Source organism: Chroicocephalus ridibundus, chromosome 14 (assembly GCF_963924245.1).
Source record: "Chroicocephalus ridibundus chromosome 14, bChrRid1.1, whole genome shotgun sequence".
Lineage (NCBI taxonomy): Eukaryota > Metazoa > Chordata > Aves > Charadriiformes > Laridae > Chroicocephalus > Chroicocephalus ridibundus.
In genome coordinates, this window is record NC_086297.1 from 3,862,034 (window position 1) to 3,889,658 (window position 27,625).

The following is a 27,625-nucleotide window of genomic DNA, read 5'->3' on the forward strand; positions in this document are numbered from 1 at the left end:
CCCGGATGGCTGCCTGTGCCCTGCTGCTGCTGCGACAGTGCCAGATGCCCACCTCCCCACACCCCGGGGGTCCCCTGGGACCGGGGCTACTGGCCATGTGGCACAAACCCTGTCCCTGTCCCTGCTAGCCAGGGCAGTTAGCAAGGCTGTCAGTGGCCGTGCGGCTGTCGGTGGCCGTGTGGCTGTCACAGGCTCTACCAAAGATCCCCAATTAAGGAGCCCCTCTCTCTGCACTGTGGGATTAGGTGGGATGAGCGGAGCCCGTCGGCTGCCGGCGAGCCCCACCGCTGCGCCGGGAAGGAGGTCAGGAGTGCAGGGTGCTTTTGGCAGCCGCCGCGCAGAGATCGCGGCTCAATCTGGTGTCTGCCCGGGAGGGGATTAGCTGCGGCCCCAGACAAATCAGCCGGGAAGCCGGAGCAAGTTGGCAGGATCCGTGCGGGGTAATCTCCCCTGCTAATTAGGGCGAGCGTGCTGCTCGCCTGCCCGAGATACGGCAGCAGCAGTGCTCGGCCGAGGAGGGGACGCTGGTCGCGCTGGTGCCACGTTGTGCCTCTTGCCAGGCACCAGGCTCTGCCATGGTGTGACTGTCCCCGGGACTTGGGGCTGCACCCCACGTGGTGCCTGGGGGGAGCCTTGCTGGAGCTTTTGGCCTCAATTCTCCTTCGGGATCTTCTCTTTCATGTCCGTGGTAGAAAACTGCAAGGAACCGGGGAGAGAGGAGGGCGGCTGGGGCTCGGGGTGGGCACAGGGGCAGTGGGCAGCGCTGGGGGTGGCGGTGGGTTGGGGGGACCCCAGCATGGCTCAGCCCTGCTCCTGGCCGTGTCGAACGGAGCTACTGGGGCTGTCACGTGGGCACGGGGCTGCTGTGCACGGGGTCCTGGCTGAGCCGGGGATCCCAGGTCTCCCCAGGGAGGGGCACGCACCGTCCCATCCCCGACCTCATCCTCATTCCCCGTCCCTAGCCTTACCCCACTCCTATCCCAGCCCCAGCCCACCCCTGTCTGCGTCCTCATCCCCGTCCCACCCCAGACACCGGCTGTGCTGGGCTCCCCCGTCTGCTGGGAGGGAAGGGGTGCTGTGCGCTGGGGCTGCCTCCACGGGGAGCTGCCCTGCCACCCCCGAAACACGACAGCCGGCTGATTTCATCCCCACCCACTCACCGAAGCCACTGCTGCCCCTGCCCAGCAGCGGGAAGGCCTCGAGCGCATCCTCCTCCTGCCCCATCGTCGGGACTGGCTGCAAGTGCTCCAGGCACTGAGGGTGCCTGGACGGGTGGGTGCCCAGCAGGGGCTACGGGATGGGTGGGTGGGGGGGTGGGTGCCTGCGCGGGCTCTGCGCAGCCGCCCGCCCCCACCTGCATCCAGCCTCGCCGTGACTCAGCCAGCGCCAGCTCAGCCGCACGAGGAGCGGGGCTGACCGTGCAAACCCCCCCGGCGGCACGCGGCTGCCCGCTCGCCACGGCACCACGGCTGCTCCGGTGCGTGCAGGTGCCACCGCAGCTCCGAGAGAGCCCAAATCCCCCCCCACCCTGGGTGCCAGGTGCCGTGCTGGGTTTGCTTGGCTCCTTTGAGGCCTGGGAAGGTGTGTGGGGGACCTCGGGGGGCTCCCAGGCTGCGACGAGCAGGCACGTGGGGACACGGCCCTTTGCACAGCCAGGAGGGACCAGGGACCTGGGGGTGGCTGTTGGGGGCAGTGGGACGCCCATGAGCTGTGCCACAGCCAGGGTGCACTGAAAGCGAAACAGGTGATGGTGGGGTCAGCAGTCCCCTGCTGCCCCTCGCAGAGAGACCTTGAGGCCATGTGGGTCCGAGCTGCTCCGGAGCAGCGAAACGCGGAGGCTCGGGAGAAGCGAGCTGGCTCCGGCTGACGGGAGCGTGTTTATTCTCCCAGCAGTCTGTAATTTTTCCAGCCCTGTATCTATTTGCGGCGACGTGACATGTGCAGCGTGGTGTTCTTTGCAAGCTTGAAGTCTTGTAAAAAATTAATCGTGTACGCAAAATCTGGCTTTAAATATTAAAACCGACTGTGGGGAAGTGCGAGCCCCGTGCTAAGAGCTGAGCCCTGCGTGGGGTGGGCCGATGTCCCGCAGCGGCGACTCCTGGTCCAGGGGCTCACAGGGACGGGGCCATCCCACCATGACCCCAAAGGAAGGTCCCACTCGGGTCCCGGCTGCGCGCTGGGGCTGGGTGGGCTCGGTGCCGGGGAGCTGGTCGGGAGCTGCCTGGGACCGTGGGCGATGCCGTGGGCTGTTCCCTGCCAGGGATTGGGACTGTTTGGTTTTTAGCGCATCCCACGTTTGGAGGGCGCAGTCCCATGTGCCAGGGCTGTGGTATCAAACGCACGAGGCCGAGCTGTGGGCCTCGCCGTGGGCCTCGCCGTGGGGCAGCCCCCCAGCCTGACAGGGACCCCATGCTGCGCCTGGCCTGGCTGCCTTCGTGAGGGGCTGCGGAGGGGCTTTGCTCCTCCCATCCCGGGCTGGGTCTGGGGGCTGCGGGGCTGAGGCCGTGCTGGTGCACGGGGCTGTGGGTGCAGAGATGTGGGGTGCTGGGGTGTCCAGCCAGGGCGTGAGGTTGGAGCGTGGGGTGTGGGTGGGGTTGGCTGGGGGACAAGGGGTGGCAGAGCCACCCATACAGTCCCTGGTCTCCACCCCTGGCCCATCCTCATCCCTGGCCCATCTTCATCCCTGGTCCCATCCTCATCCCTGGTCCCATCCCCATCCCTGGTCCCATCCCCATCCCTGGTCCCCATCCCCATCCCTGGTCCCCATCCCCAGTCCTGTCCCTCGTCCCATCCCTGTCCTCATCCCCAGTCCCATCCCCGGTCCTATCGCCTGTCCTGTCCCTAGTCCCATCCCCATCCCCTGTCCCGTCCCCAACCCTGTCTCCATCCCTGTCCTCATTCCCGGTCCCATCCTCGTCCTCATCCCTGGTCCTGTCCCTGGTCCCATCCCCGGTCCCATCTCCATCCCCGGTCCCATCCCTGCTCCCGGGAAGCCGGCGGTGCCCGGGGCAGGCCAGCACCCGAACATCTCCGCGGGACCGGGGGGTGTCAGCCCCTCGGGGGGTCCCGTCCCCGCTCCGGCAGGGGGTCCCGGTGGGTCCCGTCCGGGCCGCGCGGGGGCGGCGGCGGCGCGTCCCGGTGGGAGCGGCGGGTCCCGGTACGGGCCCGGGGCTGCGGCTCCGCCACCTGCCGCCCCCCCGCTCCCCGTCCCCGCTCCTCAGCGGCGGCGGCGGCGCGGCCCCTCCCCGGGGCACGGGGCGCGGGGCCGCGGCGGCCGCCATGGAGGAGGAGCCGCCGCCGCCGCCGCCGCCGCCGCCGCCGTGCCCAGCGCGGGGCCAGCGGCAGCCGGCGGCCGTGAGGCTCCCGCCGCCGCCGCGCCATGGGCCGCCTCGCCGCCGCCGCCGCTGCCATGTCGGCCGCCTTCCTGAGCCCCAGCCTTGCCTTCAGCTCCCACTTCGACCCCGGTGAGTGCCGCAGCCCCCGACGAGCTCCCCGCGCCCCCGCCGCCGCCCTCGGGGGTCCCTCCCGGGCAGCCCCCCCCCCCCCGTGCTTCGGCACCGGCCGCCCGCCCCGGGGCACCGCGCCGCGGGGGAGGCGTCCCCTCGCCCCCGTGGCCCTGAAATGTCACTTTCGGGGGGGTGGGCGGCCAACCCCCCTTTGCCGCGGCGGCGGGACCGCTGCCGCAGCCCGGCGGCATTTTGTCCCCCCGGGCTGGAGCGTGCGGAGGAATCCCGGGGGCTGCGCTGCCTCCGAAGGCTGGAAATGGGATAAAACCGGCGGGGATCATGGTGATGGGGAGAGGGAGGAAGGGGGTGCCCGGGGCTGAGCCCCCAGCTGCCTGGGATGCCTGCTTGCCCGCCGGCTGGTGGTGGCCCCTTGGGCTAGGAGAGCCGGGGGGCTCGGTGGGGGGCCGGGGGCCGGGGAGCGGGAGTTTTGGGGTGCAGGCGGTTACGTAAGGCGCCGTGCTACGGCCTCGTCCGCGCCGCAGCTGCAGGGAGATGCTGCAGACGCGGGAGCAGAGCAGGGGCTGGCTTTTGTGTGGTGCGTGTTTTGGGGCTGCCGCAGCAGCAGCAGCCTCCCCCTCTCTCCTCTTCTCTCCTCTCCTCTCCGCCTTGGCTCCTCGGCTGCCCACCGCCGGCAGCCGCCTCTCGCCTCGCCTCCCTCCCTCCCGCTGCGGCGATGGCACCCGCTCCGGGCACCGGGGACCCCTGGCATGTGGGACCCGCTGCCCGCGGGGACGTCCGGCAGGGTTGGCAGCGCGCTCGGCACTGGCTCTTTGTTTACCAAACCGGGGAAAACGCGTGTCAGGGTCCGGCAGCCAAGCAGCGGTGCCGCGGCTCCCGCGCCTCTCCCGTCGCCTCCTCCATCACCGCCAAGGAGGAGAAGCGTTGCCCGTGCCGGAGGCTCTGGCTGTCGGTGCCGGGCTCCTGGTCCCCCCGTCCTTCCCCGCACGCCTGGCCCTGGCGGCTGCGGACGGTCTGAGTCCGTGGAGGGATTTGAAAATGAGCCAACGCCAGGACTCACCAAACCGCGTCCCCGTTGCCGGAGACTTTGTTCCCAGCCCGCTCGGCATTGATTTCCGTTCAGGAGGAAACCTCTTTATTTGCATCTTAAATGTGGTAGCGCTGGGAACGGAGCCGTGTTTACTGTCCTCAGCCTCCGGTGTGATTTTTCTCTGGGTTTTTGTGAGGCGCCCCATTTGCCACGCTAATCCTGTCAAACCTGGGGATTTGCGGGGCACGTTTGATTTAAAAATCCTTCTGTGAGGAGGTTTCCATCGCTGCCCATCGTCGTGCTGCCACGCAGCCGGGCCCGAGGCTCGGCCACTGCCGTGCGGCTGCCGCCCACGGGCACTGGCAGGGAGAGGAATTAAAGGGGGGAACAAACCATATTCTCTGTTTCATGGCTTTGTTGATTTTGCCCGTTTGGCAGCACCTCCTGCCTGTGCGCTGTCACCGGCTGCCCACGCCAGCCTGATTTCCCCAGGGTTTGCTTGTGCCGGCGTGGAAGAGGAGGAAGGGCTTTGCGGGGCTTGGTGGCACGTTGGCACCGTGGCCAGGGAACGGGAGAGCCGTGGGGGGCTCCGGCTCCACGAGGGGAGGGGAGCAGAGACGCTGCCAGCCCTGTGTCCCTGCATCCCTGTGGGAGCGATGGTGGGAAGCCGCAGCCGCCGGAGCCGGGCTGTGGGCTGAGCTGGCAACGGGGACCCGTGGCAGCGGTGTCACCTGGGATGGAGGTGCCGAAGGGATGTGCCAACCGCAGCAGCCCCTCTCCCGCCTCAGTTGCTGTTTTTGGTGAGGCTGCTCGGCTCAGCCGTCAGATGTGCCCGCGCCGGCATGCACCGCTTGGGGGATGCGCTCGCTGCCGGCGCCGGGGGCTCTGGGAGGGGTCCCAGCCCAGCGGCCTCGTGGTTCCCGTCTTGCTTCGCCCATCCGCAGGCCAGACCCGGAGATGCTCCCGTGTGGTGCATGGAGCACCGGAGCACCAGAGCACCATCAGACCACCGACCGCCCCGCCGGTGAGAGGCACCATCATGCTGCCTCCCCCGAGCCTGGAGCCCCCATCCCCTGGGCATCCCGTGGGAATTGGGTGCCCGCTCCCTGCCCTGGAAGCGCCGTGACCTGCGACAGCGCGGATGAGCAGGCGCCATGTGGAGGCACCGGGCAGAAGTGCCGCGTCCCCTGTGTCACCTGGGTGGGCAGCGCTTTGCTTTGGGGTCAACGTCGTCCCGTCCTCTCGCAGTGAAGCCGATGGCAGCTGCTCGGGGACACGGGGATGTCTCACCCCGCTGCCTGCCCTGCCCGCTCCCAGCCTGCACTTCCCCATCTCAGACCCAGGAGCGCATTTTGAAATCGTGAGAAACATCCTCTCTCCCCCACCTGTTTCTTCTTCCTCTTTTTTTCCTCCCCGCTGCTGCCCCGGCCCTTCTCTCCATCCCGTGGCAGCCAGCGAAGTGTCACCAGCTGCCGGTGGCTGCGGTGTCACCGCTCCCTGCTCCGGTCGTGGGACCCTGTGTGTTTGGAGGGGTTCATGTGCCAGGGCTCAAGGCCCTGGGGAGGGATGGGGGGGCTGAGGCTGAGGGAGGGTGAGGAGTCCCTCCAGCCCCGTGTTTTCGGTCCCGGCTGGCACGTGCTACCATCCTCTGCCCCAGGCCACGCGGCAGCAACAGCTCGGCGAGTGCTGGTGCCCTGCGTCCGGCATCACCGCCCACTCCTGGCACAGGGATGGGAAAGGACTTGGGGCACCGGGGTGGCAAAGGGGCCGTAGCACCCGGGAGGACCCTGGCAGCCCAAAGCCAGGGCTGGGCACCCCGCATGCTCCCACCCTGCTGCCAGCCGTGCCGCTGGCTGCCGGCGATGCCGGGGGAGGACAGGAGGAAGGTGCTGCTGGGGCTGGATGCAAAGGGGGGATTTGGGGCAGGGAGGTGGGAGCTTTTTGGGTGGGGGATGAAGGTGGCGGCTGTGGGGTGGCGTGATGCCCTGCGCAGCCGGGGCAGCACCGTAGCCGGTGTCCCCCCTCACCAAAGGGGTGGTGCGTGGAGGTGTCTGTCTGTCTGGCAGCAGGTGCCGGCACACGGGCAGGGGGGTGAGTCGTGGTGCCTGCGGGGTTGCCGGGGGTGGGCAGCGGCGGCGGGGTGGCGTGTGGCAAGCCCCCGGCCCCGGTACAGCCTGGCAGCTGGGCTGCCGCGGGAAATGGCGTTGGCGCAGCGCTGCAGTGCAGCAGGGCAGCTGGGTCCCGCTCAGCGGGGGGGACGGATCCAGGCAGCCGGCAGCGCCGCTCCCCCGGGGGTGCCGCTGTGCTCCCCCCTGCTCCCCTCCTTCCCTCCCTCCGCGTGTCGCTCCCTCCCCGCTCCCCCGCCCCAAGCACACGGGCGATTGCGTTCTGGATGGCGATACGGATCCCTGTCAAAGCCAATTAGGAGAAATTAATACACCGGGGTTGAAAGGGCTCCGTGCTCCTGGGGGGGGTGTGTGGGCTGTGACTCACGGGCTCCCTGCCCAGCGCTCCGTGGGACACCATGTGCTGGAGCGGCCCACGGGCTCTGCCCGCCCCGATGCTGTGTATTCCCGGCTGGAGCAGGGCTCCGGCGCCCGTCTCACCGTGCCGCACAGCCTGCCCCGGCCCGAGCCTCGCCATGCTGGCAGCACCGGGGGATGTGGGGCAGAGCTGGCACAGCCAAGGTGCTGCCCATCCCAGGGCTGCGCCGTGCCCCTGCACGCATGGCCGCATCCTTCCCCTGGCACCAGGGGTCTGCTTTTACCTGGGGGGGGCTGCATCCAGCCAGGGGGGCTACATTTAGCCATGGGCCTGCCCAGTCTGCAGCCAGGGCAGGAGAGTGGGCGACTCGCCCTTCCCAGGTTTTTCCTTGCTCCTGTTACGCCGCTTCGCCATCCCGGTGATTCCCTGGGGCTGGAAAATCCCCGCCAGGTCAGGCAGCTCCTGTGCTCGGGTCAAAGGGGCTGTTGGGCCACTCTCGTCCCGCGGCTGAGCCTGTTTCTGCCCCGTGTCACATCGACCCGGCGAGCGCGGAGGTGCTGGGGTGGAGGGATGGGCATCCCGGCCGTGCCCTGCAGCCCCTCGGGGGCTCTGCCTGTCTCCGGCTGCTCCTGCCCCGGCAAACGCCCCGGAATGTCCCTGCTGGGGCCCGTCAGGGTGGGCTGAGCCAGAGGGACCGTGCGGGGACATGGCATGGGACAGCGGGCTGGGGCAGCCATGAGGAGGGTGATGGTGCTGGCACGGAGAGGAGCCGAGCCGTGCTGACTCAGCGTGACCGGTGGCAGGAAAATAAATCTCCTCTGGGCATTAATCCCCCTGACAGCCCGGGGAAGCGGCGGCGGAGCGTGCTGCGTGGCCGTCTTAGGGCAATTACTGCCATAATATCGTTTGCCATGGGCTGAGCTCTGAGATCCAGCCCACCCTGCCCTAATGGCCGGGGACACGGGGGGGACGAGCAGCACCCTGGGGTGCTCCAGAGCTGGTGCACGGCTCATGGTGGTGCGCAGGGCTGGTCGAGGGACGGAGGGGACGCAGGGCTGGTGGGTGTGCAAGGGCTCAGCACCGGAGGAAGGGGGAGCAGATCCAGGATTTCCTGCAGAGCCATCGTCCCCCGTCCTGGGACAGAGGCAGCGAGTGTCGGGGGGGCGTCCCCGCTTCCCGTCCCTTCCCTTCCCTTCCCATCCCAGCCGCGGATGGCATCCTCCTCCGCAGCCTGGTGCCAGCAGCCATGTTAAAGCAGTTTGTTTTAATTACTGGAGCGAAGGAAAATTCCAGAGTAGGCAAACGCAATAAATGAAGCAGCGCTGCCCGCCTGGCTGGGCAGGGGCCGGCTCTCCCATGGGTGCTCCCAGGTTTCCATCCCAGCTGTGCCGGGGTGTCCTGCTGCCGGGCCACCGCATCGGCCTCCACGGCCCTTCACCTTCCCCCAATACCTGCGAGGTTGGGGGCTCCCCCCCGGTGCTCGCCCTCTCCGCATCTGCGGTGGCTGCGCCCCAGGTGGGTGTTTGGGAGCAGGAATGGGACCTGCTCCCACCCTCTGGCCATCCCCACCGCCATCGATACGGCAAAGTAAGGGTTTTTGTGGGCTCCCCGCTCTGTGTTCCCATGCGCGTGGGTGATTTGGGTGCCGTGGGGCTGGCCGGGAGCCGGTGTGGTGCAGAGGGGTGCCAGGCTGGCTGGTGCCCAGCATCCCCCCCAGTTCATGCCCCGAGCATCCTTGACGCTGAGCCCCGCTCCGTGCCGTGGGCTGGAGCAGCCGCGGTCTGGGCTGTGCCAGGGCTGCGGTGAGGGACGCCCTGAGAGCTGCCCGGGAGCGGGGGGGTCTCCCAGCGCCCACCCGGGTGATGCCCATGGAGCATCCCCCTGCCCGCTCTCGCCCGCCTCCTGCGCGGGGCCCTGCTCCTCCGCTGTGGAGCCGAAGCGTCTCGTTTCATAACGCCGACGAGCATTTCTGATAAAAATAGGCTGCCCCGCTCCACGCTGCCTCTCTCACGCCGTTACGTAAACGCTGCCTCGTCTCGGCCGATGCCGCACGCTGCCGGCGGTGGGACCGCGGTGCCGGGCTCCTCGGCAGCCCCGGCTGCTGGCACCCGTCCCGTCACGGGGCTGGCGGGGCCCTTGGGGTGGACGCTCCCCCCCGCTTCCCCAGGCACGAAGGGCCGAGGTCGCTCCTTGTCCCTCGGGGGGGACGAGGATTTGCCGCGATGCAGCCGTAGCATCCCTGCCGGCGTGGGAGGCTTCGCAGCACCCGCTTCAGACCCGAGGCAAGACGATTTGGTTTAAATAATCAATTGAGTCTTGCTTGGCATGCTTTTTTGTGTACTATTATTTTCTCAGAAAATGGAGAAAGTTGATGGTGGCTGGGCTGTGTCGGCTGGAAACCTGGCTCTGCAGCAGGGCAGGCTTTGATGGAGGAACTCGATTTTTTTTTAATTTTTTTTTTTTTGTTTCTAATCAGGCTGACACGGTTGGTGTGCGCACAACAATGATGCGGCTTGGCCTGTACTTATTACAGGCCTAATTTTTATTTCATCACGTTAGAAAGTGATGGATGATCTTTTTTTTTTTTTATTTTCCATCTAATTATTTTTTTACTGCTAATTCATCCCAAGATGATAAAACCAGAATTAAGAGGCAAGAATCAATCCTTTTAAAATACTTCTGCGTTGGTTAAATAAGCCCACATTAAAAGATACATAAGGAGAGCAGATTAACAAGGCGTGCCTTGCATTTAAAATTAACCGATCTATTAATCACCGGAGAGGTTGCCCAAATGGCTCTGGCTGTTTCTGGTGGGAGAAGGTCTCCAGGGCTGGGGGGTGCAGGGGGCTGTTTCCTCACGCCCCAGCCGCTGCGAGGGGATGTGCGGCTCCCACGGCGTCTCAGCAGAGGATGCTGCGGGTACCGGCTCCATGCTGGGCTCCCGGGTGGCACCGGGGGGTAGTGCCAGCCCCGATCCTGCTCCCCGTTCCTGGCTGCTCCCGTGGCAGGAGGGATCCGGGCTCAGGGAGGCAGCAGCCGGAGCCATCCTGCTTTTTCCCTGGTGCCTCAGTTTCCCTCCGGAGCTGCAGCCAGGCTGCGAGGAGCAGCCTCGCCGTTGCATGCTAAATGGCAGCGGATGGTTTCGTGCCGCCTGGGTGCGTGTGGGTGAGCAGAGCGCTCGGCCTGTGGGGTGTAAAATTGCTTTCCTGGAAGCTGCCCATGGACCTGGGGATTAACGCGTTACCGGGGCTGTGGCTGTGCTGGGAGAGCTGCCGGGGCAGGGCAGCGTTGAGCCCGTGCCTGGAGGTGCCCAAGGGGCCTGCGCGTTCGGATCCTGCCCTGCTCCCTGCCCGAATCCTGCCCGAATCCTGCCCTGCTCCCTGCCCGAATCCTGCCCTGCTCCCTGCCCAGCTCCCTGCCTAAATCCTGCTCTGCTCCCTGCCCGAATCCTGCCCAAATCCTGCCCTGCTCCCTGCCCAAATTCTGCCCTGCTTCCTAATGAAATCCAGCCTCTCCCGGCTGGGCACCTGCTGCAGGGTGCTGCAGCCTGGCGCAGGGGGTGCACGCTGGGGTGCAGGGCCCGGCAGGTTCGTGGGGTGGGGTGGGGTGGGAGCCGTGGGTGGGGGGGTGAAGGGGCAGGGGGAGATGCGCAGCCCCTGCCCCCGATGCGCTGGAGCATCCCTCGCCTCCCGACGCCCCTCACCGCGCCGTGCGGCCCCGGGGGCAGCCACCCTCTGTGCATTACCGATGGGGAAACTGAGGCAGGGGCCCGTGGCGTGCAGCAGGTCCTGCAGCGAGAGGCCAGGCGGGCGCAGGGGGTCTCGCCGTGCCGTACCCCGCGCCCCACGGCTCCGGCCTGTGTCCTGCCCGCTGGGGGCGGGCGCTGGGCGGCCCCCGCCGTGCCCGGGCGCTGGGCAGGAGGCGGCCGCCGCTCGGCCGTGGCGGGTGCCGGGAGCCCCGCGCTGCCGGCGGGCGCTGCGGGAGCCCCGGGCTCGTCCCTTCCGCACACGTCAGCCGCCGCCGGCGGGCCCCGCGCTGCGCCGGGAACGGCGGCCGCAGCATCGCCCATGGCCGGCGGGGCGGCCGCGGGCACCCGGCGAACGTGAGTCAGCAAAGGGACGGGCTGAGCTCGGCGGCCGCAGCGTCGGGAACCCCCCCCCGGGGACCCCCCCCCCCCCGCCCTGCCCCGGGACCCCCCCCCGCCTTTTCCCGCCCCCGTCAGGGACCGGCGTTCGGGGCTGGGACCGGGGCTGGGCGGGCACCGCCGAAGGCTGGGGGGGGTCGGGCAGCGCTGGGCAGGGTCTGTCTGCGGCAGGGGATGCGGGGGCAGCTCCGGGGGGGTGGGAGGGCAGTGCGTGGTCCTGCTGCACCCTCATACACCCCCATACACCCCACTGCATCCCTCTGCAGCCTCGTACACCCCACGGCATCCCCCTGCACCCCGCTGCACCCTGATACGCCCCATTGCACCCCGCTGCATCCCGCTGCACCCCACTGCACCTGACTGCACCCTGATGCGCCCCACTGCATACCTCTGCACCCCGCTGCACCCCGCTGCACCCATGTACATCCCACTGCATGCACCCCTCTGCATCCCGCTGCACCCCACTGCACCCCACAGGGCTGGTCGGGGCGAGGGGTCGGTGCTGCCTGGCTTGCATGCAGCCGCCGGCGTGTGCCTGGCCCGCTGCCGGGTGGGTCACTGGCCGGGGCCAGCCCTGGGTGCTGCCTGAGTGATGCAGCAGTGTCTGCTGGCCAGGCTGGGGGATGCACCGAGCTGGCCGTTCTCAGCCTGACCCCCGTGGCGATGGGGGGAGCACTGCAGAGCAGCAGCTGGAAGAGTCCCATGGGACCCCTACGGCTGGGGGGGTGGGCAGGGTTGTGGCGGTGCCGGGCAGGGCTGTGTAGGGGTCCCTGCCCTCCTGGGGTGGTGAACCCCCCCCATCTGTCCTATCCTGGCGCCTGTGCCAGCGTGGTGTGCAGGGCTCGGCCGTGGGGCGCTGCCCCCCCAGCACTGCCACCGTGCTGCCTGCACCCACCTGCACCTCGGCTCGGGCCGGCTCTGAGCACCCTGGCCTTAACCCGGAGGCCATCACGGCGGGCGGGCGTCCGAGCAGGCTGCCAGGGAGCGGCTCAGGGCTGGCACCGGGTGCCAGGGCAGGAGGAGGGCATGGAGCTGGTACCAGGGGACCCTGCTCCTGGGAGAGCGGGGGGCAGAGCCTCAGGGTGGGGTGCAGCATGCCATGGGACCCCCGGCTTCTCTTGAGAGCCCTGGGGTCCCTCGCACCGCATGCGGCCGGCCCTGCACCTCGGTGCTCCCTGTGCCCCAGTGTTCCTTGTGTCCCGGTGCTCCCTGTGTCCTGGTGCTCCGACAGCTGTTGCTGCAGGTGCATTCAGCCTGTTTTTTGGGAGCATTCAGCCTCGGAAATGATGCCACATTTCCCATCGCCATACCAAACGCCTGTGCTGTGTTATGGGGAAGGGCAGGACTTGCTTGCCCGGGCAGCCGGACGGTGGTGGTGGGTCGTGGTGGTGGTGCCCCTGCCCCAGTGCGGTGCCCTGCCCGGGCTGGGCTGGTCACGGCTCCCAGCTGGCTGGTTGTACAGGTGGGGAAACTGAGGCAGGACCAGCCAGAGCTCACAGGCCCCTTGGTTTGGAGAGTGGTTCATTCGCAAAGCTGCAGTTCCCGGTGGCCAAGGGGCAGCTCAGCTGACGGTCCCCATTGGAAAGGCTTCTGTTGCCGCGCTCTGCTCCCCGTCGGCGTTCAAAAGGCTCTTTTCAGTGAGTCATTTTCTCTCTTGCTGTCCCACTATCCAGGGAAAATGGTGACATTCGCGGTACAAAGTGTGTTCACCATGGAAACCATCTGAAAGGAGGGGGAACGCCAACCCTCCGCTCCTCCCAGGTTCGGCTTTGCATCCACGAGCCTTAGAAGATGGCTCTGGAGCTCCTTCGCAGGCACCGGCAAAGAGTTTGGTGTGGCCTGGGCTGTGCTGGAGCAGGGGGGCCGGTGCATCCGCTGACCACCGTGCCAGGAGCCAGGGTGCTCCGTGCCGGGCAGTGCCTGGGAGCAGCCGTGCGCTGCTGGGTCCCGCGGGGGTGGCAGGACCTTCCCCCAGCCCCTCTGTGCCCTTCAGGGGCTGTTCTCAAGGACACACGGGAGCTGGCAGCGCGGTGTTGAGCCCCGGCGTGGGCGGCAGTGGAGGGGCAGCGCGGTCAGGGTGCAGGGCTGGTGATGGGGTGATGCACCACGGTCCGTGCGCGGGAGCCGCGTGTGTGCCCTGAGCATCCCGGAGGGGCTCGGCACCGCGCTCTGTGCTGTGGGGAGAGACCGCGGCGCTGGACGGGGGTTTGGGCCGGGGGGTTATGGCTGGCACCTGTCCCAGCCCCGATGTCCCGTGGGGAGGGCATCATGCCGGGCACCGTGGGGCTGCATGTGGGTCCCCGGCGAGGCCGGCTCCGCTGGCAGCACCGTGGCCTTCCGGCTTCCTCCCACCACAATCGCGCCGGTTGTTTGGGCAGGCTCTGGGCAGAATAGTAATGTGGCAGCTGCAGCCGGCGGTAGGGGCCTGGCAGGGACTGGCAGCGGATCCCCAGCCGCCACCGTGCTCCCTGCCACCATGAGGGGACAGGCAGCCATGGCGCAGGCTGGAGCGGGGCGACGGGTGCCGGATTTGGGGTGTGCTGGTGCCTGGAGGGTGCGGTGCCCAGCTGGGAGCAGCAGCAGCAGCCCCATCCCTATGCCCGGTGGCCCCGGCTCCGGAGCCGTTGTGGGGCTGGGGGCAGGAGCTGCGGTTTCGCAGCGGTACTTGCAGGCGGGATGGCGCGGGGCAGGGCCAGGGCTGTCGGTGTCGGCGGGAGCAGGACCGGGGGGCTCCCGCAGCGCTGGGGGATCCCTGGGGGATCTCATCTCTGAGCTCCGCGGATGGGATGGGGCAGGAGCTGGCTCTGCCCAGGCACTGGGGACCAGCTTCCCGTCATCCCGGCTCCCGCAGGCGCAGCATCCGTACCTGCCGGAGGGCAAAGCTGGGGGTCAGGGCTCTGCTGGGCGGGGGTACCTGGGAGCCCCAGCCAGTACAGCCCCCCTCCACGGGGTGTCATTGCCACCCTGGCATCTGTGGGGACTCGGCCCCCCGTCCCCGCCCCCACTGGCTGCTGGCAGGCTCCTGCCTCGGCTCTGGGGTCCCTCCTGGGCTCCCCACCCGTCTTGGCTGCGAGCTGAGCCAGCAAAGGGGGCACAGTGGTGTTGAGACCCCTGCTCCCCCTGAGTGCTCCCCACCCAAGTCCCAATGTGCCCCCGCATGCTGTGACCCCCACCCGGGCAGGTCCCCCCTGCTGCATCCTCATCCCTCCCCGGACCCCCTGCCCTGAGCCCGAGCCCCTCCTGTCCCTGCAGACGGCACCCCCCTTAGCGAGCTCTCCTGGTCCTCCTCGCTGGCCGTCGTGGCTGTTTCCTTCTCGGGGCTCTTCACCTTCATCTTCCTCATGTTGGCCTGCCTGTGCTGCAAGAAGGGGGACATTGGCTTCAAGGTGAGCTGGGGACACGGTGGGTGGGGGTCTCCCCAGGCCGGACTTGCCCTGGGACTTGGCGGGGCTTCTCCCTGGGAGCCCAGTGAAGGATGGGGGTGCCCGGCGGATCCGGGTGCAGGATGTGTCCCCGGCTCAGGATAGCATTGCTCAGGGGGAGCTCAGCCCCCTGCCTGCACCCCAGGGTGCTGCCAGGGCTCAGCATCACTCTGGGACGTATCCTGACCCAGCCAGGATTCCCCACTCTGCACAGAGCCGGGATGCTGTGGGGCTCAGCATCACTGTGGGGCATATCCTGACCCAGCCAAGCTCCTTATTCTGCAGAGATGGGATGCTGTGGGGCTCAGCATCACTGTGGGGCATATCCTGACCCAGCCAAGCTCCTTATTCTGCAGAGATGGGATGCTGTGGGACTCAGCATCACTGTGAGACATATCCTGACCCAGCCAAGCTCCTTGCTCTGCAGAGCACGGACGCTGCAGGGCTCAGCATCACTGGGGGTCATATCCTGACCCATCTGGCCTCCCAGCTCTGCACAGCCTGGATGCTGCAGTGCTCAGCATCTCTGCGGGCCGTATCCTGACCCATCCTGGCTCCCGTCTCTGTGCGGGGCCAGGTCACGGCATGGTTAAGGGCCGCGGCGGTCCCACCCGCACGCCCCCGGGGGTGGGAGGCACCCTGACCTCACAGGCACAGAATGTGCCGAGAAACGGTTTTTCCCTAATTGCTGGGATTTTTGTGGAGGCTTGTGGCGCCCGCGGCGGGAGGGGGGTCAGGCAGGGAGGGGGACACGCCGGGCTGTTGTGTAACGGGTCCCACACTGGCCGCAGCACCTCGCCACGCTGGAGGGGAACAATGAGCCCACGCCTGCCCCCGCACGCGTTATATAGGGGTGCACGGCCGGGGCCGGCTGCTGCCCGTGTGCGCTGGGCCGCGGCGCGTGGCTCCGGTGGGGTTGGCAGCACCATGAGGCAGGGCTGGGCAGGGCACCATGCTCACCATCGCCTACCTGCTCGCCCGGGCGGCTTTCAGGAGCTGGGGGCTGTCCGGGCGGCGCAGCCAGGTAACAGGATGGGGTGCCAGGGCGGTGGGGAGTGGGTGCCTGCCCCAGGGTCATCCCGGGGGCGGGGGGGTTGGTCTGCTGTCAGGGTGCAGGCAGGGCTGTGCGGCGGGAGGGTGTGATATCGGGGTGACCCCGGGGTGAGCGGGGCGGCAGGCAGAGGGGGTGTGCGGGGCGGGCTGCCGGCAGCGCGGAACCCACGGGGTCAGTTCTCTCTGCTCGGGGTGTGCCCCCCCACGCGCCCCCCGGCCCAGGAGTTTGAGAACGCCGAGGGGGACGACTACGTGACGGAGCTCTCGGCCCAGGGCTCGCCCGCCCCCCAGCATGGCCCCGAGGTCTACGTGCTGCCCCTCACCAAGGTCTCCTTGCCCATGGCCAAGCAGCCGGGGCGCTCAGGTAAGCCGGGGTGATGGTCCATGCAGGACCCCTGAGCACCATGGGTGGGGGTCCCACATCTCCGGGCTGGGGCGGGGGGCGGGTGAGGATGGTGGGTCCCGCCTGCTAAGGAGGGATGGCCCCAGCAGAGCCCCAGTTCTGGCAGGAGCAGCTCCTGGGCAGGGGACAGGCAGCTGAGGTCCCTGGGGAGTGCTGCCACCGTCCCTCTGCGCAAGGGTCCCTGGTGGCCTGTCCCCAACCCTGAGCACGGCACCGCCGGGGTGGGACGGGACACGGGCGCCCCAAACTGTGACACCCATGAGCCCCAGTCTCGCATAAACAAGCCGGTGAGTGGGAGAGGAATGTGGGGGGTGCCCGGCCGCGGCCCCCCACCTCCCACCCGCCCAGCATCGCTCCCCGGCCCAGAGAATGGCAGCAGTGTGGCAGGGCTGGCGCGGCGCGGGGCGGCGCAGCCCAACAATGGCCCCATTGCTGCCCTCCCTTGGCATGGGCGCCCGAGGGGCAGGACCTGCGCTGGGGGGGGCCGGGAAGGGGCTAAATGCCAGAGCTCCCACTGGGTTCGGCTTTGCTCTCCCTGGTCCCCGAGGAGAAGAAGGGGCAGGGAGCCAGCTTGCTGCTGCCACCTGATTTGGGGATACCCCATGTCCCCCAACCGGCATGGCTGCAGGAGGATGCTTGGACAGGAGGATGCACCTGCAGGGTGCCTGGGGATGGCTGCAGTGGGGGCTGCTCCGGAGCCCCCCGGGGAAGAGCAAGGCCTGGCACTGGGTGGCACGGTGGGGATGCAGGGGCTGGGTGGGGACCGGGGGGTAACGCGGGCGGGCGGGCAGGAGGGCGCGCGGGCAGCGGGATGTGCTCTGTTACAGTGCAGCTCCTCAAGTCGGCGGACCTGGGGCGGCAGAGCCTGCTCTACCTGAAGGAGATCGGGCACGGCTGGTTCGGCAAGGTGAGCGGCAGGTCCCCCAACGACGCCCCGGTGGGATGCTGGCGGCGGGGACCGGGCTGTGCGAGGGCTTGGGGCGAGGATGGGGCGCATGGTGAGGATGGAGGGGACGAGCCTGTCCCTCGCCCCAGGTGTTCCTGGGGGAGGTGAACTCGGGCATCAGCAGCACCCAGGTGGTGGTGAAGGAGCTGAAGGCGAGCGCCAGCGTGCAGGACCAGATGCAGTTCCTGGAGGAAGCGCAGCCCTACAGGTACGTCTGGGGTCCCTCTGCGGTGCCGCTGCTGCCGGGAGCGGGGATGCTGTTGGACGGTGCTCGGTCGCCTCCATACCACGTTCGGCTGCCGGGCAGAGCCATGGCTGCCCCGTGGAGGTGCCCGGCCGAGCTCTCCGGGCAGCATGGCTCTGTCCCGGACCCATCACCCGTCTGCCTGGGGCTCATTGCGGCAGGACACGGGCCGTGCCGGGAGCCGCTGGCCATGGCGCGGGGGCAGCGGGCTGCGGTGAGGTCATGGGCAGAGCGGGGCCGAGGGTGGGGGGGGGCGCGGAGCTTCTCCCTGCCCAAGCAGAGCCGAACAAGTGTCCCTTTGTGGCGTGTCCCGGGGTGCTGGGACGTGCTGGTACCCGCTCCCAGCAGCCCCCGCGCTGGCCCCCAGCGCAGCGGCAGGAGGCAGGGAGATGGTTCCCAGGGGGCTGCCACCGTTCCCCTGTCCTGGCCAGCGCGATGCCGACGTGCCCCCATTGCTCTGCCCCGCACAGGGCCCTCCAGCACACCAACCTGCTGCAGTGCCTGGCCCAGTGCGCCGAGGTCACCCCGTACCTGCTGGTGATGGAGTTCTGCCCGCTGGTGAGTCCCCCATGTCCCCTGCACCCCAGGGTGCTGCCGTGGGGTCGGGCTGTGAGCTCTGGCCGCGCGGTACCGCGAGGGGACGGCGGGGCTGCAGGCAGGGCAGGGTGCACGGCAGCGCTGTGTCCTGCTGGGCACGGCAGAGCCCCTTGGCTCGCCAGGGAGGGTGACGGTGGCACTGCCCTGCAGGGTGACCTGAAGGGGTACCTGCGGAGCTGTCGGGGGGCCGAGGCCATGACCCCGGACCCGCTGACCCTGCAGAGGATGGCGTGCGAGGTGGCCTGCGGCGTCCTGCACCTGCACAGGAACAACTACATCCACAGGTAGGCTGGCCTGGTGCACTGGGCGGGGGGAATCAGGGTGTCCAGCAGCAAGAAGACCCCAGGACGCCGGCGTTCCCGCCCCACTGCTGCTCCTCCTGCCCAACAATATCCTGGTGCTGAGTGAGTTGCAGATGGAGACTCCAGCATCAGTGATTTTGTTGAGGAGGGGGTGCACTGCCATCGGGGGCCACCGGACCTTCCCCACCCGAGCCAGGCTCTGCCGGTGGGTGCCCACGAGGGTGCCCAGTGCTGTGGTCGGGGGGACATGGGGTCCCTGGCTGTACCGGAGAGGGACTTTCCTACGGGCATGCCGGCCTCGGTGGGCTCTGTCCCGTCTGTGCAACCCCTCTGGGGCTGGAGCAGCCGCTCGGGAACCCGGCCCCGAGCCAGGGCTCACATTGCCTGGGGACACCCGCTTTCTGCTTGGCTCAGCGTGTGATGGATGGACGGATGGATGGACGGATGGATGGACGGAAGCGCAGCTGGAGCTGCGCAGGCATTCCTGCTGTGCATTTGGTGGCTGGTTATCGGCACGCCCAGCGTTCGGCAGCAAGACCGCTGGCCCTGCCGCTGCGCAGCGTCCCGCTCCCACCGCCAGCCGCGGCACTGCCCGGGGCGGGGGGGTCCGCGAGCACAGACCCTTGGCCCCTGGGCAGTGGGTGTCCCCCTGCCCACCGCGGCAGCGGTGACAGCAGCAGAGCGGGGTTTGCTTTGGCAGCGACCTGGCCCTGCGGAACTGCCTGCTCACCGCAGACCTGACCGTCAAGATCGGAGACTATGGGCTCTCGCACTGCAAGTACAAAGTAAGGCTGGTTGGGGGGAGGAGGGGGCTGGGGGCTGCGCGTCGGGACCCCACGGTACACACACATACACGCACACACTCTGCACCGAGCCCTGCACCACGCCCCCCCCCCACGCACGCATCTCCCCTCCCCAGCGGTGCCATGGCAGCCCCCCGGCCCCTGGGCTTTGCTGGGGCAGTGGGGGGGGGTGCTGTCCCACAGACCACCCTGCGAGGGACTGTCTGTGCCCCAGGACTGGGCTGGCCCCCCAGGCTTGGCCTCCCCAGGCCGACAGCTCCCCCTGAGCATGAAGCAGGGGGTTTGCTCCCCCCGAGTGCCCTGGCCCCCTGCCCAGCGAGGCGCGATGCAGCCGGGGCTCCCCGTTACTGCCGGGGCTGGCCCGGACATGCCCCTCTGCCAGGGCCAGGTCCCTGCAGGCAGCTGCCTGCACGTTGGCGTGGGGGCTGTCTGTCCGTCCTGCCTGCTCGCAGGGAGGCTGGGGGAGGCTGTGGGGCTGGAGGGGGCTCAGGATGGGGAGATGGGGGAAGCGGGCGGAAGGATGCACTGGGAGGTAGAAAGGAGAGACGGGTACGGGAGGAGCGGAGGACGGGGCTGGGGGCTTGGGCAGAGGGAGCAGAGCACGTGCCGGGGGGGGGATCGGGGACTTGGGGTGCAGCAATGGGGTGGCTGGGGAGGGCAGGGGGGGTGGTGGGGCCGGGGACAGCTTTTGCTGCGGTGCGGCCAGTCCCTTACGTGTAGGTTTGACGTTCTCTTCTCGTACTGACCCTGCATACTTGGCAGGACGACTACTTCGTGACGGCCGACCAGCTGTGGGTGCCGCTGCGCTGGATCGCACCCGAGCTCATCGACGAAGTGCACGGCAACCTGCTCATCGTGGACCAGACCAAGTCCAGCAACGTCTGGTGAGCAGGGGCTGGGGGGCACAGGGGGGGCTGCTGCCCAGGTGGGGGTGCAGAGGGAGGAGTCTGCGATCAGCAGGACGCAGCGGGGTGGATCGTTTTTGGGGCCGCTGGCCGGTAGCGGGGTTGGGGTCTCCCCATGCCCCCCCAGCATCCCACCCTGCCCGCAGGTCGCTGGGCGTCACCATCTGGGAGCTGTTTGAGCTGGGCAGCCAGCCCTACGACCACTACTCCGACCGGCAAGTGCTCGCCTACGCCATCAAGGAGCAGCAGCTCAAGCTGCCCAAGCCCCAGCTGAAGCTGTCGCTGTCGGAGCGCTGGTGAGGACCCGGGCCGGGCTGCGGCCGCATCCTGCCCCTTCCCTCTCCCTGTCCCCAGGCGGGTGGGGGGCCGGGGCTGACCCCCGCCCCTCGCCGCGGCAGGTACGAGGTGATGCAGTTCTGCTGGCTGCAGCCGGAGCAGCGCCCGACGGCGGAGGAGGTGCACCTCCTGCTCTCCTACCTCTGCGCCAAAGGGGCGACGGAGGCAGAGGAAGAGTTCGAGAAGCGCTGGAACTCCATGAAGCCCAACGGCAGCGCCAGCGCCAGCCACCACGGTGCCGAGCTCTCCTCCTTCCCGCTGCTGGAGCAGTTCTCGGCCGACGGCTTCCCCTCGGACGGGGACGACATCCTCACCGTCATGGAGACCAGCCACGGCCTCAATTTCGAGTACAAGTGGGAGCACACCAAGACAGAGCACTTCCAGGCGCCCCTGGGGTCCCTGAGCCCCAGCAGTGCCGCCCGCTACCACGACCTCTACTACCCGGCCACAACCGCGGGGCACCTGAGCCTGGGGGTCTCACCCTCCTGCTACGAGTGCAAGCCACCGGGCTGCCCTGGCTTGCCGGCACCCAGCGTGGTGCCCATCCTGGGCGCCCACAGCCCCTCGCTCGGCAGCGAGTACTACATCCGCATCGAGGGGCCCGGGGAGGGCGGCGCTGAGCTGGACTACGCCATGTGCGCCTACAGCCCCGCGGGCGAGCGGGGGTCCCCGCGCCCCCCGTCCTGCTGGAGAGCACAGGGTGCCCGCAACGGCAGCACCTACGACTCCGACAGCAGCCCCACTGTCTCCCTCAGCATGGAGCCGCTGCTGGGCCACGCGCCGGCGGGCGAGGGCTCCTGGGAATGCGCCGAGTACTACCCCTACCCCTGCCAGGGGCAGGAGCCGCGGGGCTACGAGCCATCCCCTAGCCACGGGGCCGAGGGCTACCTGCTGGAGGAGGAGCCCCCCCAGCCGGGCAGCCAGGACTGGCCCGTCCCTGGTTTCCAGCCCAGCATCTTCGCCGACCCGCTGGGCGTCTCCCCGTCGGTGAACTGCGCCTACAGCCCCCGGGGGTACGGGGAGCCGCGGGCAGCCCCGCCGGGCGGGTGGCCGCCAGGGCAGAGCGGGGCCCGGCCGGACTGCGTGGCGCTGGAGCTGGGTGAGGACAGCCCCCCCGGAGCCCCCCGCCCGCAGGGTGCGAGCCCCCCAGCTCAGCGGCACCCCTGGGCCTCCAACAGCTCCTCCAACAACAACATCAGCAGCGGCAGCCCCGTGGCCCGTGAGCCCCCGGCCGGCGACAGCTGGTGCTACCGCCGCATGATCACCTTCCGCGGGCTGATGGCCAAGCCGCTGGGCACCGTGCCACGCGGCCAGCCCCAGCTTGGGGGGTCCCCGCCGGGCCACGACTTCCGCCGCCCGCGGCAGGATCAGGCCCCCGGCACCGCCGGCGGCTCCTCCTCCCCGTGCCGCTCGCCCTCCCCGCGGCGTCAGGCCTGGCACAGCCGTGACTCATCAACCTCCGGCCGCTCGCAGGCAGCAGCGCTGGCTGGCAGCCCTGCCACGCCGTGGGGCCCCGGCACGGCCCTGCCAGCCGGAGCGGGGGCCCAGCACGATGCCTGCCCGGACGAGAGCGTGGAGGGGAGCAGCCCTGCCCGCAGCCCGCTGCCCAACGCCGCGGCTGCACCGGGGACGGGGGAAGCCACCCCCATGGCCAGCACCGCCACCGCAAACCCTGACCCCCCCGCGGAGCCCGGCGTAGATGGCGCCCAGCCTGCGCCGGAGGCCTCCGAGGCAGCCGCGCCGGTGCCCGGGGAGGCTGTCGCTGAGAGCGGTGCGTGTGCTGCCGGCGATGCGGACCGGACACCGGACAAGACCTTCTCCAGCGCCAGCTTCCCCAGCGTGGACGAGGGGAGCGATGAGGACACGGCGGAGCTGACCTCCGGCGTCTTCACCGACTTCTCCGGGGACTATACGGAGCGGGTGGAGACGGCCCCGGCATTCAAGTCCCTGCAGAAGCAGGTGGGGACACCGGACTCCCTGGAGTCGCTGGACATCCCCTCCACAGCCAGCTCCTGCGAGGTCTTCAGCCCCACTGCCTTCGTCCCCGCCGGCCAGCCCAAGGCGCTCGACAGCGGCTACGACACCGAGAACAACGAGTCCCCCGAGTTTGTCCTCAAAGAGCCCCACGAGCCCCGAGAGCCGGAGGCATTCAGCCAGCTGGGGAAGCCACCCCCGGGGCTGCCGGGGGGTGACAGTGAGGGTCCGGCACCCGAAACACGGCTCTCCACCTCCCTTGGGGCTGAACTGCACAGCCTGGCCGAGAAGAACCCCTACCGCGACTCTGCCTACTTTTCTGACTACGACGCCGAGGCCGAGCGTGGCCCCAAGGATGAGGAGGACAGCGATGGGTCCCGGACCCCGGAGGCAGAGGAGGGTCCCCGACCCCCCACGCAGGACCTGGAGCAAGCCTCCACGCCGGGAGAGGACCCTCTGCATCCCCCGGGGGCACCCGGCAGCCCCCCGGCAGCGCCTGGCGTTGTGGTGGCAGCGGACATGCCAGTGCCGGGGGATTTGGTGGGGGACTGGCGGGGGGCAGAGGCGGGGAACACGCCGGCCCCCACGGCGCCTGGCACCGAGCAGCGACCCGCCGGCACGGGGCTGGTGCCGGGCAGCTCCCCGCGCCCCGACGCAGATGCCTGTCCGCCGGGCTCTGTGCCACCCAAGACTTTCTTCTTGACCCCGGTGCCGGTGAGCCCCGGGGAGTCGGTGCCCATCGGAGGGACCCGTGTGCCCGAGGGCGTCCCCGGACTTGGGGAAGCTGCTGCTGGGGGCGAACAGACTGTGCCCCCCACGCCGGGACTTGGGGAGCCGGGGCTGCCACCAGAGGGGACTGGGGTGGGTGATGCGCCCGGGGGTCCCAGCACGCTGCTACCGGGGAGTGAGTCACCTCTGGGCCTCTCCCCGCTCCCGTCCCCCCGGGAGCCGCGGCCGGCCGCCCCTGAGCGCCGTGAGGAGCCCGAGGAGGAGGAGGAGGACACGGAGGACAGCGATGAGTCGGACGAGGAGCTGCGCTGCTACAACATCCAGGAGCAAAGCGAGGAGAGTGAGGAGGAGCCGGCGGCTGTGCCCATCGTGGTGGCCGAGAGCCAGAGCAGCAGGAACCTGCGCAGTCTCCTCAAGATGCCCAGCCTGCTCTCCGAGGCCTTCTGCGAGGACCTGGAGCGCAAGAAGAAGGCTGTCTCCTTCTACGATGACGTTACCATCTACCTCTTCGACCAGGTGGGTGGCCATAGGGTGGGCAGAGGTGGGCTCTGGGCACGGCCCCGGGGTGTTTTAGGATGCCGGGGACTGGTGGGAGCCACCTCCAGGCATGGCTCCACCAAAGGTCCCTTCCCGCCTGTCCTCCTTGCGCAGGAAAGCCCCACACGGGAGCTGGCTGAGCAGAGCTTCCCGGAGCCACCCCAGCCTTCGGAGCAGCCCCCCGCTAGCGGCAGCCCCCCCAGCCCAGCGGACAGGCTGGGCGCCTCGGATGACTCCTCAGACGGCAACGCCTCGGAAGAGAGTAAGGGTCTGGGGGGGTTATGGGGGGCCACGACGGGACTGGCTGGGGTGACCCCCACAGTGGGCTCAGCCTCCTCGCTCCGTGTTGCAGGTGGTGGCTTTGAGTGGGACGACGACTTTCCGCTCATGCCGGTGAAGCCGTCCCTGGTGGCCTCGCTGACGGGGACACCGGCAGAGCCCGACCCGGCCGTGCCTGCGCTGCCCGCGCTGGTGCCGGTGCAGAAGCAGGTGCTGCCCATCCAGTTCTCCCGGTTCACGGTTTCACCTGCCCCGGTGTCCCGGTTCTCCATCACCCACGTCTCCGACTCGGACATGGACTCCATAGGAGGTGAGTCCCGGGTTCCCCTGCCATCCCGGCGGGTCCATCCCCCGGTGCCAGCCGCCGTGGGAGGCTGGGAGCATGTGGGACACCTTGCCCTTGTGCCCCATGGGATGGTCCCCCTTCCAAAGGGCCGCTTGTCCGGCGGGAGCACTGGCAACCCCCTCACACCACATCTCCGCTCGTTGCAGGCAGCAGCGAAGACGGTGACCGGGAGTGAGCCATCCGGGACGCCGGCCGGGCATCGTCCCGGCACCGGCGCGGCAGAGGACGGCGGGGCCGGGAGCGGGGGCTGGCCATGGGCTGCCAGACCGCGCTCCGGATTTTTTTAGGCAGATTTTTATCGGAAGGAGCTCGTTTGCTGCTGCGAGCGGGAGCGGGGCCGGCGCGGGCCGGGGCCAGGCGGTGGGTGACGGCCATGCGTGTGTGTGCGTGTGCGGGTGGCTGTGTGTGCACGTGTATGGATAGACACATATATATATATAGACATATATATATATATATAAAAAAATTATAGCATTTAAAGGGTAGTGCCCTGACCTTGCTAACATTTGCAGAGTGTCCCCCCCCCCTCCCAGTGACGTCCCCCCCCACCTTGGCTTCTTGCCCATGTGTGCTCCCCGAGGTGGTGTTTGTCCCCCCACCCCCCTGTGCTGTCCCCCCCCCCCCGACCCTGGGCTGTGCACCTTGCTGCCGGCAGCCCCACACGGAGGCTTGGCCGCCCCACGTCACCCCGAGTGCGCCCGCTCCCCACGGCTCTCGTGCCTCCGCGCCTGGGGGGGCAGCACGGCTTGGCGGGGGGGGTGGGGCGGGGAGCTCCCCCCTCCCTGGCTTTTTGGGGATCAGTCCCTGCCCGGCGAGGGACCCCGAGGGCTGGTGGGACCCCTGCCCCGCTGCAGCGGGGAGCGGCATGGGGAGAGCTGAGGGGGGGGGTCCCAGCTGCCCCCGTGCAGGGCAGCCCCCAGGAACCCACTGACCGGACTATTTTTGTATTTAAAGAAAAGGATTAAAAAAAACAAAAAACAAACCCCAAACCCACCCTAAAAAAACAAAACTTGCTCTCGACTGAACCCACATTGATGCGATTTTAAGTTATTGCTGCCAAAGAGACATAATGAGTCGGGGGGGGGGGCGGGGGGGAAGGTGCTCGCGGTTCTTCGTTGGGTTTTTTTTGTTTGTTTGTGGTTTTTTTTTGTTTTTTTTTTTTTTTTTTTTTAATTCATTTGAGGCTTAGGATAATTGTGCAATTCCAGCTTCCAGAAGGAAATGGAAGTAAGCGGAGCTGAGCGAAACCTTGAAATCAGGGCTGGTTCCTTTTGGGGTCTATAGACCAAACCCTGAGGTGAGAAATACCACCCACCCCCCCCCGCCGCCAGACCCTCCCCTGGCCCCCCTCGCCCCCAGCCCCATGTCCCACAGCCCTGGCTGGCTCCTGCCGCCCGTGCACGTGTGGCGAGGGCACACGTCCTCGTACACGGACACACACGCACGGACACACACGCACACGCACCCATGTGGGACCGGGCTGGTGCCGGGGGTGGGGGGGGGCGGTTTCTGCTCCCCGCTGGGGCACGGTGCCGCAGGATGAGCCCGTCCCCATCCCGGCACAGCTCTGGCACCGCCGCGCTGCCGGGGCCTAGTCTGGTGCCAGGCGCAGGCATCCATGGCCTCACCCACCCAGCTGAGCCCCTCTGAGTCGTCCTGGGTGCCCCCCCTCTCCAGGGGACAGCCAGGGTCCCGCAGCTGGGGGTGGGGGTGTCCCCAGCTTCAGCCCCAAAATCCAGAGCGGCTGTGCCTGCCCCGAACCCCCCCAGCAGCCAGTGGCTGATTGCAGTTATTGCTTTATTTAAGTGTTTTATTTAAGCTGCAACCTGGCTTGTAAACCACCCCCCCCCGCCATGTCCCCCTGTCCCTGACCCTGTCACACACACACACCACACCCCCCCCCCCCCGCACTGCCCCTGCAAGCTCGTTGCTGACACGGGGTGCAGCACCCCTGGGCGGTGGGGGGGTGTGTGGGGGGGGTGCACCCTGTGCAGGAGCGGGCTGTGCCCGAGGGGGTGCCCTTCCCGCAACCCACCCCCCCCCCTCCCACCCCCCCCCCAGCTTTCCGCCACATTGCGGGGGTGCTTCGCTCAGCGTTGTTGGGGGGGGGGGGGGAGGGAGACGGTTCTCGCCCCTTTCCCCAGGCGCCCCCCCCCCGCTCCCCCCTCGCACCCAGGGCGGTGGGATGCTGGTCCTGTGTGTCCCCCCCCCCCCCGCCAGCCGCCGGGTTTGGTCTATGGCGCCGCAGGTCCCTGCCTCTGGAGGGCAGCATGAGGACAGAGCTGTGTCTTGGATTATTATTATTTCTTTTTTTTTTTTAATAGAAAGGCTAATTATTACATTGTCTATATTTTATCAATACGGGTCATAACTGCTGTATTTTTTATCAGTGCTGATTTCCATACAGCTCCCAGCATGTGTGTCAAAATATCATCGGGCCAATAATAAAGTTTTTAAAATATCTTAAGCCGTTTCTCGCCCAGCTCATTGCCCGGCAGCTGCCAGCGTCAGCCCGGGCTGGGACTGGGACTGGGGGCTCGGGCCGGAGACCAGCGACGCTCCGGGGCCAGGCCATGCCTCCGGCCAAGGAACACACTGGGGCTGGGAGGGGTTTTGGGGGAGGGGGGGGTGGGGGGGCAGATTTTATTGTGCATAAATTACTTTTTCTCATTAAAAAATTATTCCAGGTTACATCTTGCAGGTGCCACCAAGCCAGAAGGTGCAGCGAAGCCTCGGGGGCTGGCTGGAGCCCGGGGTGGCTGCCCGAGGGTCCTGGGCTGGGCGGGGGGGCGGCAGCCCCTGGGCATGGGGCTGGAAGAGGACAACGCTGGTCCGGTGACTGAGGGGACACCAGGCTTGCCTCCACCCCAGGCTGTGACGCCCGCAGCCCTCTCCCACCCCCAGCGGAGCGCTTCCCTTCGCCCCTGCCCTGTCTGGATGCCCCCCATCCATCTGCTCCAGCCCCGGAGAGAAGGAAGCGGCACGTCGAGCAGAGACCCCCAACCCCTGCGCGCAGCCAGGGCGGTTGCAGGAGAAGCCGCTTTCCTATGGCGGAGCCACAAAAACCATCGGCGGGGCCACTGCAGCGATAGGCATCTGACGGGGACAGAGCCCTGCCTGCACGGAGCCCACCGGCAGCGACCCCCGTGCCCGGGGCTCGGAGCGCAGCAAGACACCCGCTGGACAGGCTGCGGTGCACTAGCCATTAAACCGTGCAAAATGACAAATACAACGGAAAAGGCGAAAGCTCCCAGGGCGCTGCGCCCCACGCTGCCTGCCATGCAACCGCTCGCCCACGGGAGAGGCAGTTCCTGCCCCAAAAACCCCTTCTCCCCGTGTCCGTAGCAGGGGTGCGACCGGCAGCAGCCGGGAGCTGCAGGAACGGCCCAGGAGCCGGCTCGCTCTGGGGCACAAACCCCGACAATAAGTTTAGCAAGTGTATATATTTATATTTATCTCTATCTATCTCTTTCTCTCATGCAGCCCTAGTAATAGAGGAAGAGCAAGCAGCCAAGCAAGAGGTCTGGACTGGAGAGCCTGTCTGAGGGGAGCCCCCCCCTTCAACCGCTGGGCACCCCAAGGCACGCTTAAACAGAGCCCTCGCCTCCAAAAGTGTGTTTTCTAGCT

General features: G+C 68.3%; 1 protein-coding gene across 11 annotated transcripts; it reads left to right on the forward strand.

The window, feature by feature from the left end:
• The first annotated feature begins 3,299 nt into the window (after positions 1 to 3,299).
• AATK (apoptosis associated tyrosine kinase) lies at positions 3,300 to 26,903 on the forward strand. Of its 11 annotated transcripts, XR_010073292.1 has the most exons (16): positions 10,623 to 11,080; positions 14,375 to 14,508; positions 15,775 to 15,961; positions 16,828 to 16,907; positions 17,036 to 17,154; positions 17,661 to 17,748; positions 17,938 to 18,071; positions 18,790 to 18,874; positions 19,637 to 19,776; positions 19,944 to 20,093; positions 20,196 to 23,352; positions 23,488 to 23,635; positions 23,726 to 23,962; positions 24,145 to 24,358; positions 25,207 to 25,295; positions 26,686 to 26,903. XR_010073292.1 is itself a non-coding variant. In XM_063352101.1 (14 exons), exons 1-14 carry the CDS (start codon positions 3,380 to 3,382, stop codon positions 24,171 to 24,173), a joined length of 4,773 nt encoding a protein of 1,590 aa, XP_063208171.1. In that variant the 5' UTR covers positions 3,300 to 3,379; the 3' UTR covers positions 24,174 to 26,465. The 11 variants fall into 11 exon arrangements, 7 of the variants coding, with proteins under 7 accessions (XP_063208171.1, XP_063208172.1, XP_063208166.1 ...); XR_010073291.1 differs by having other exon boundaries at positions 24,145 to 25,295; XR_010073293.1 differs by lacking the exon at positions 25,207 to 25,295.
• The last annotated feature ends 722 nt before the right edge of the window (positions 26,904 to 27,625 follow it).

Coding starts and splice junctions, on each gene's coding strand:
- AATK (XM_063352096.1), top strand. CDS start 10,624: ATGCGCAGCCCCTGCCCCCGATGCGCTGGAGCATCCCTCGCCTCCCGA. Junction 11,081..14,374: donor GCCGCGGGCACCCGGCGAAC/GTGAGTCAGCAA, acceptor CTGTCCCTGCAG/ACGGCACCCCCCTTAGCGAG. Junction 16,908..17,035: donor GGCACGGCTGGTTCGGCAAG/GTGAGCGGCAGG, acceptor CCCTCGCCCCAG/GTGTTCCTGGGGGAGGTGAA.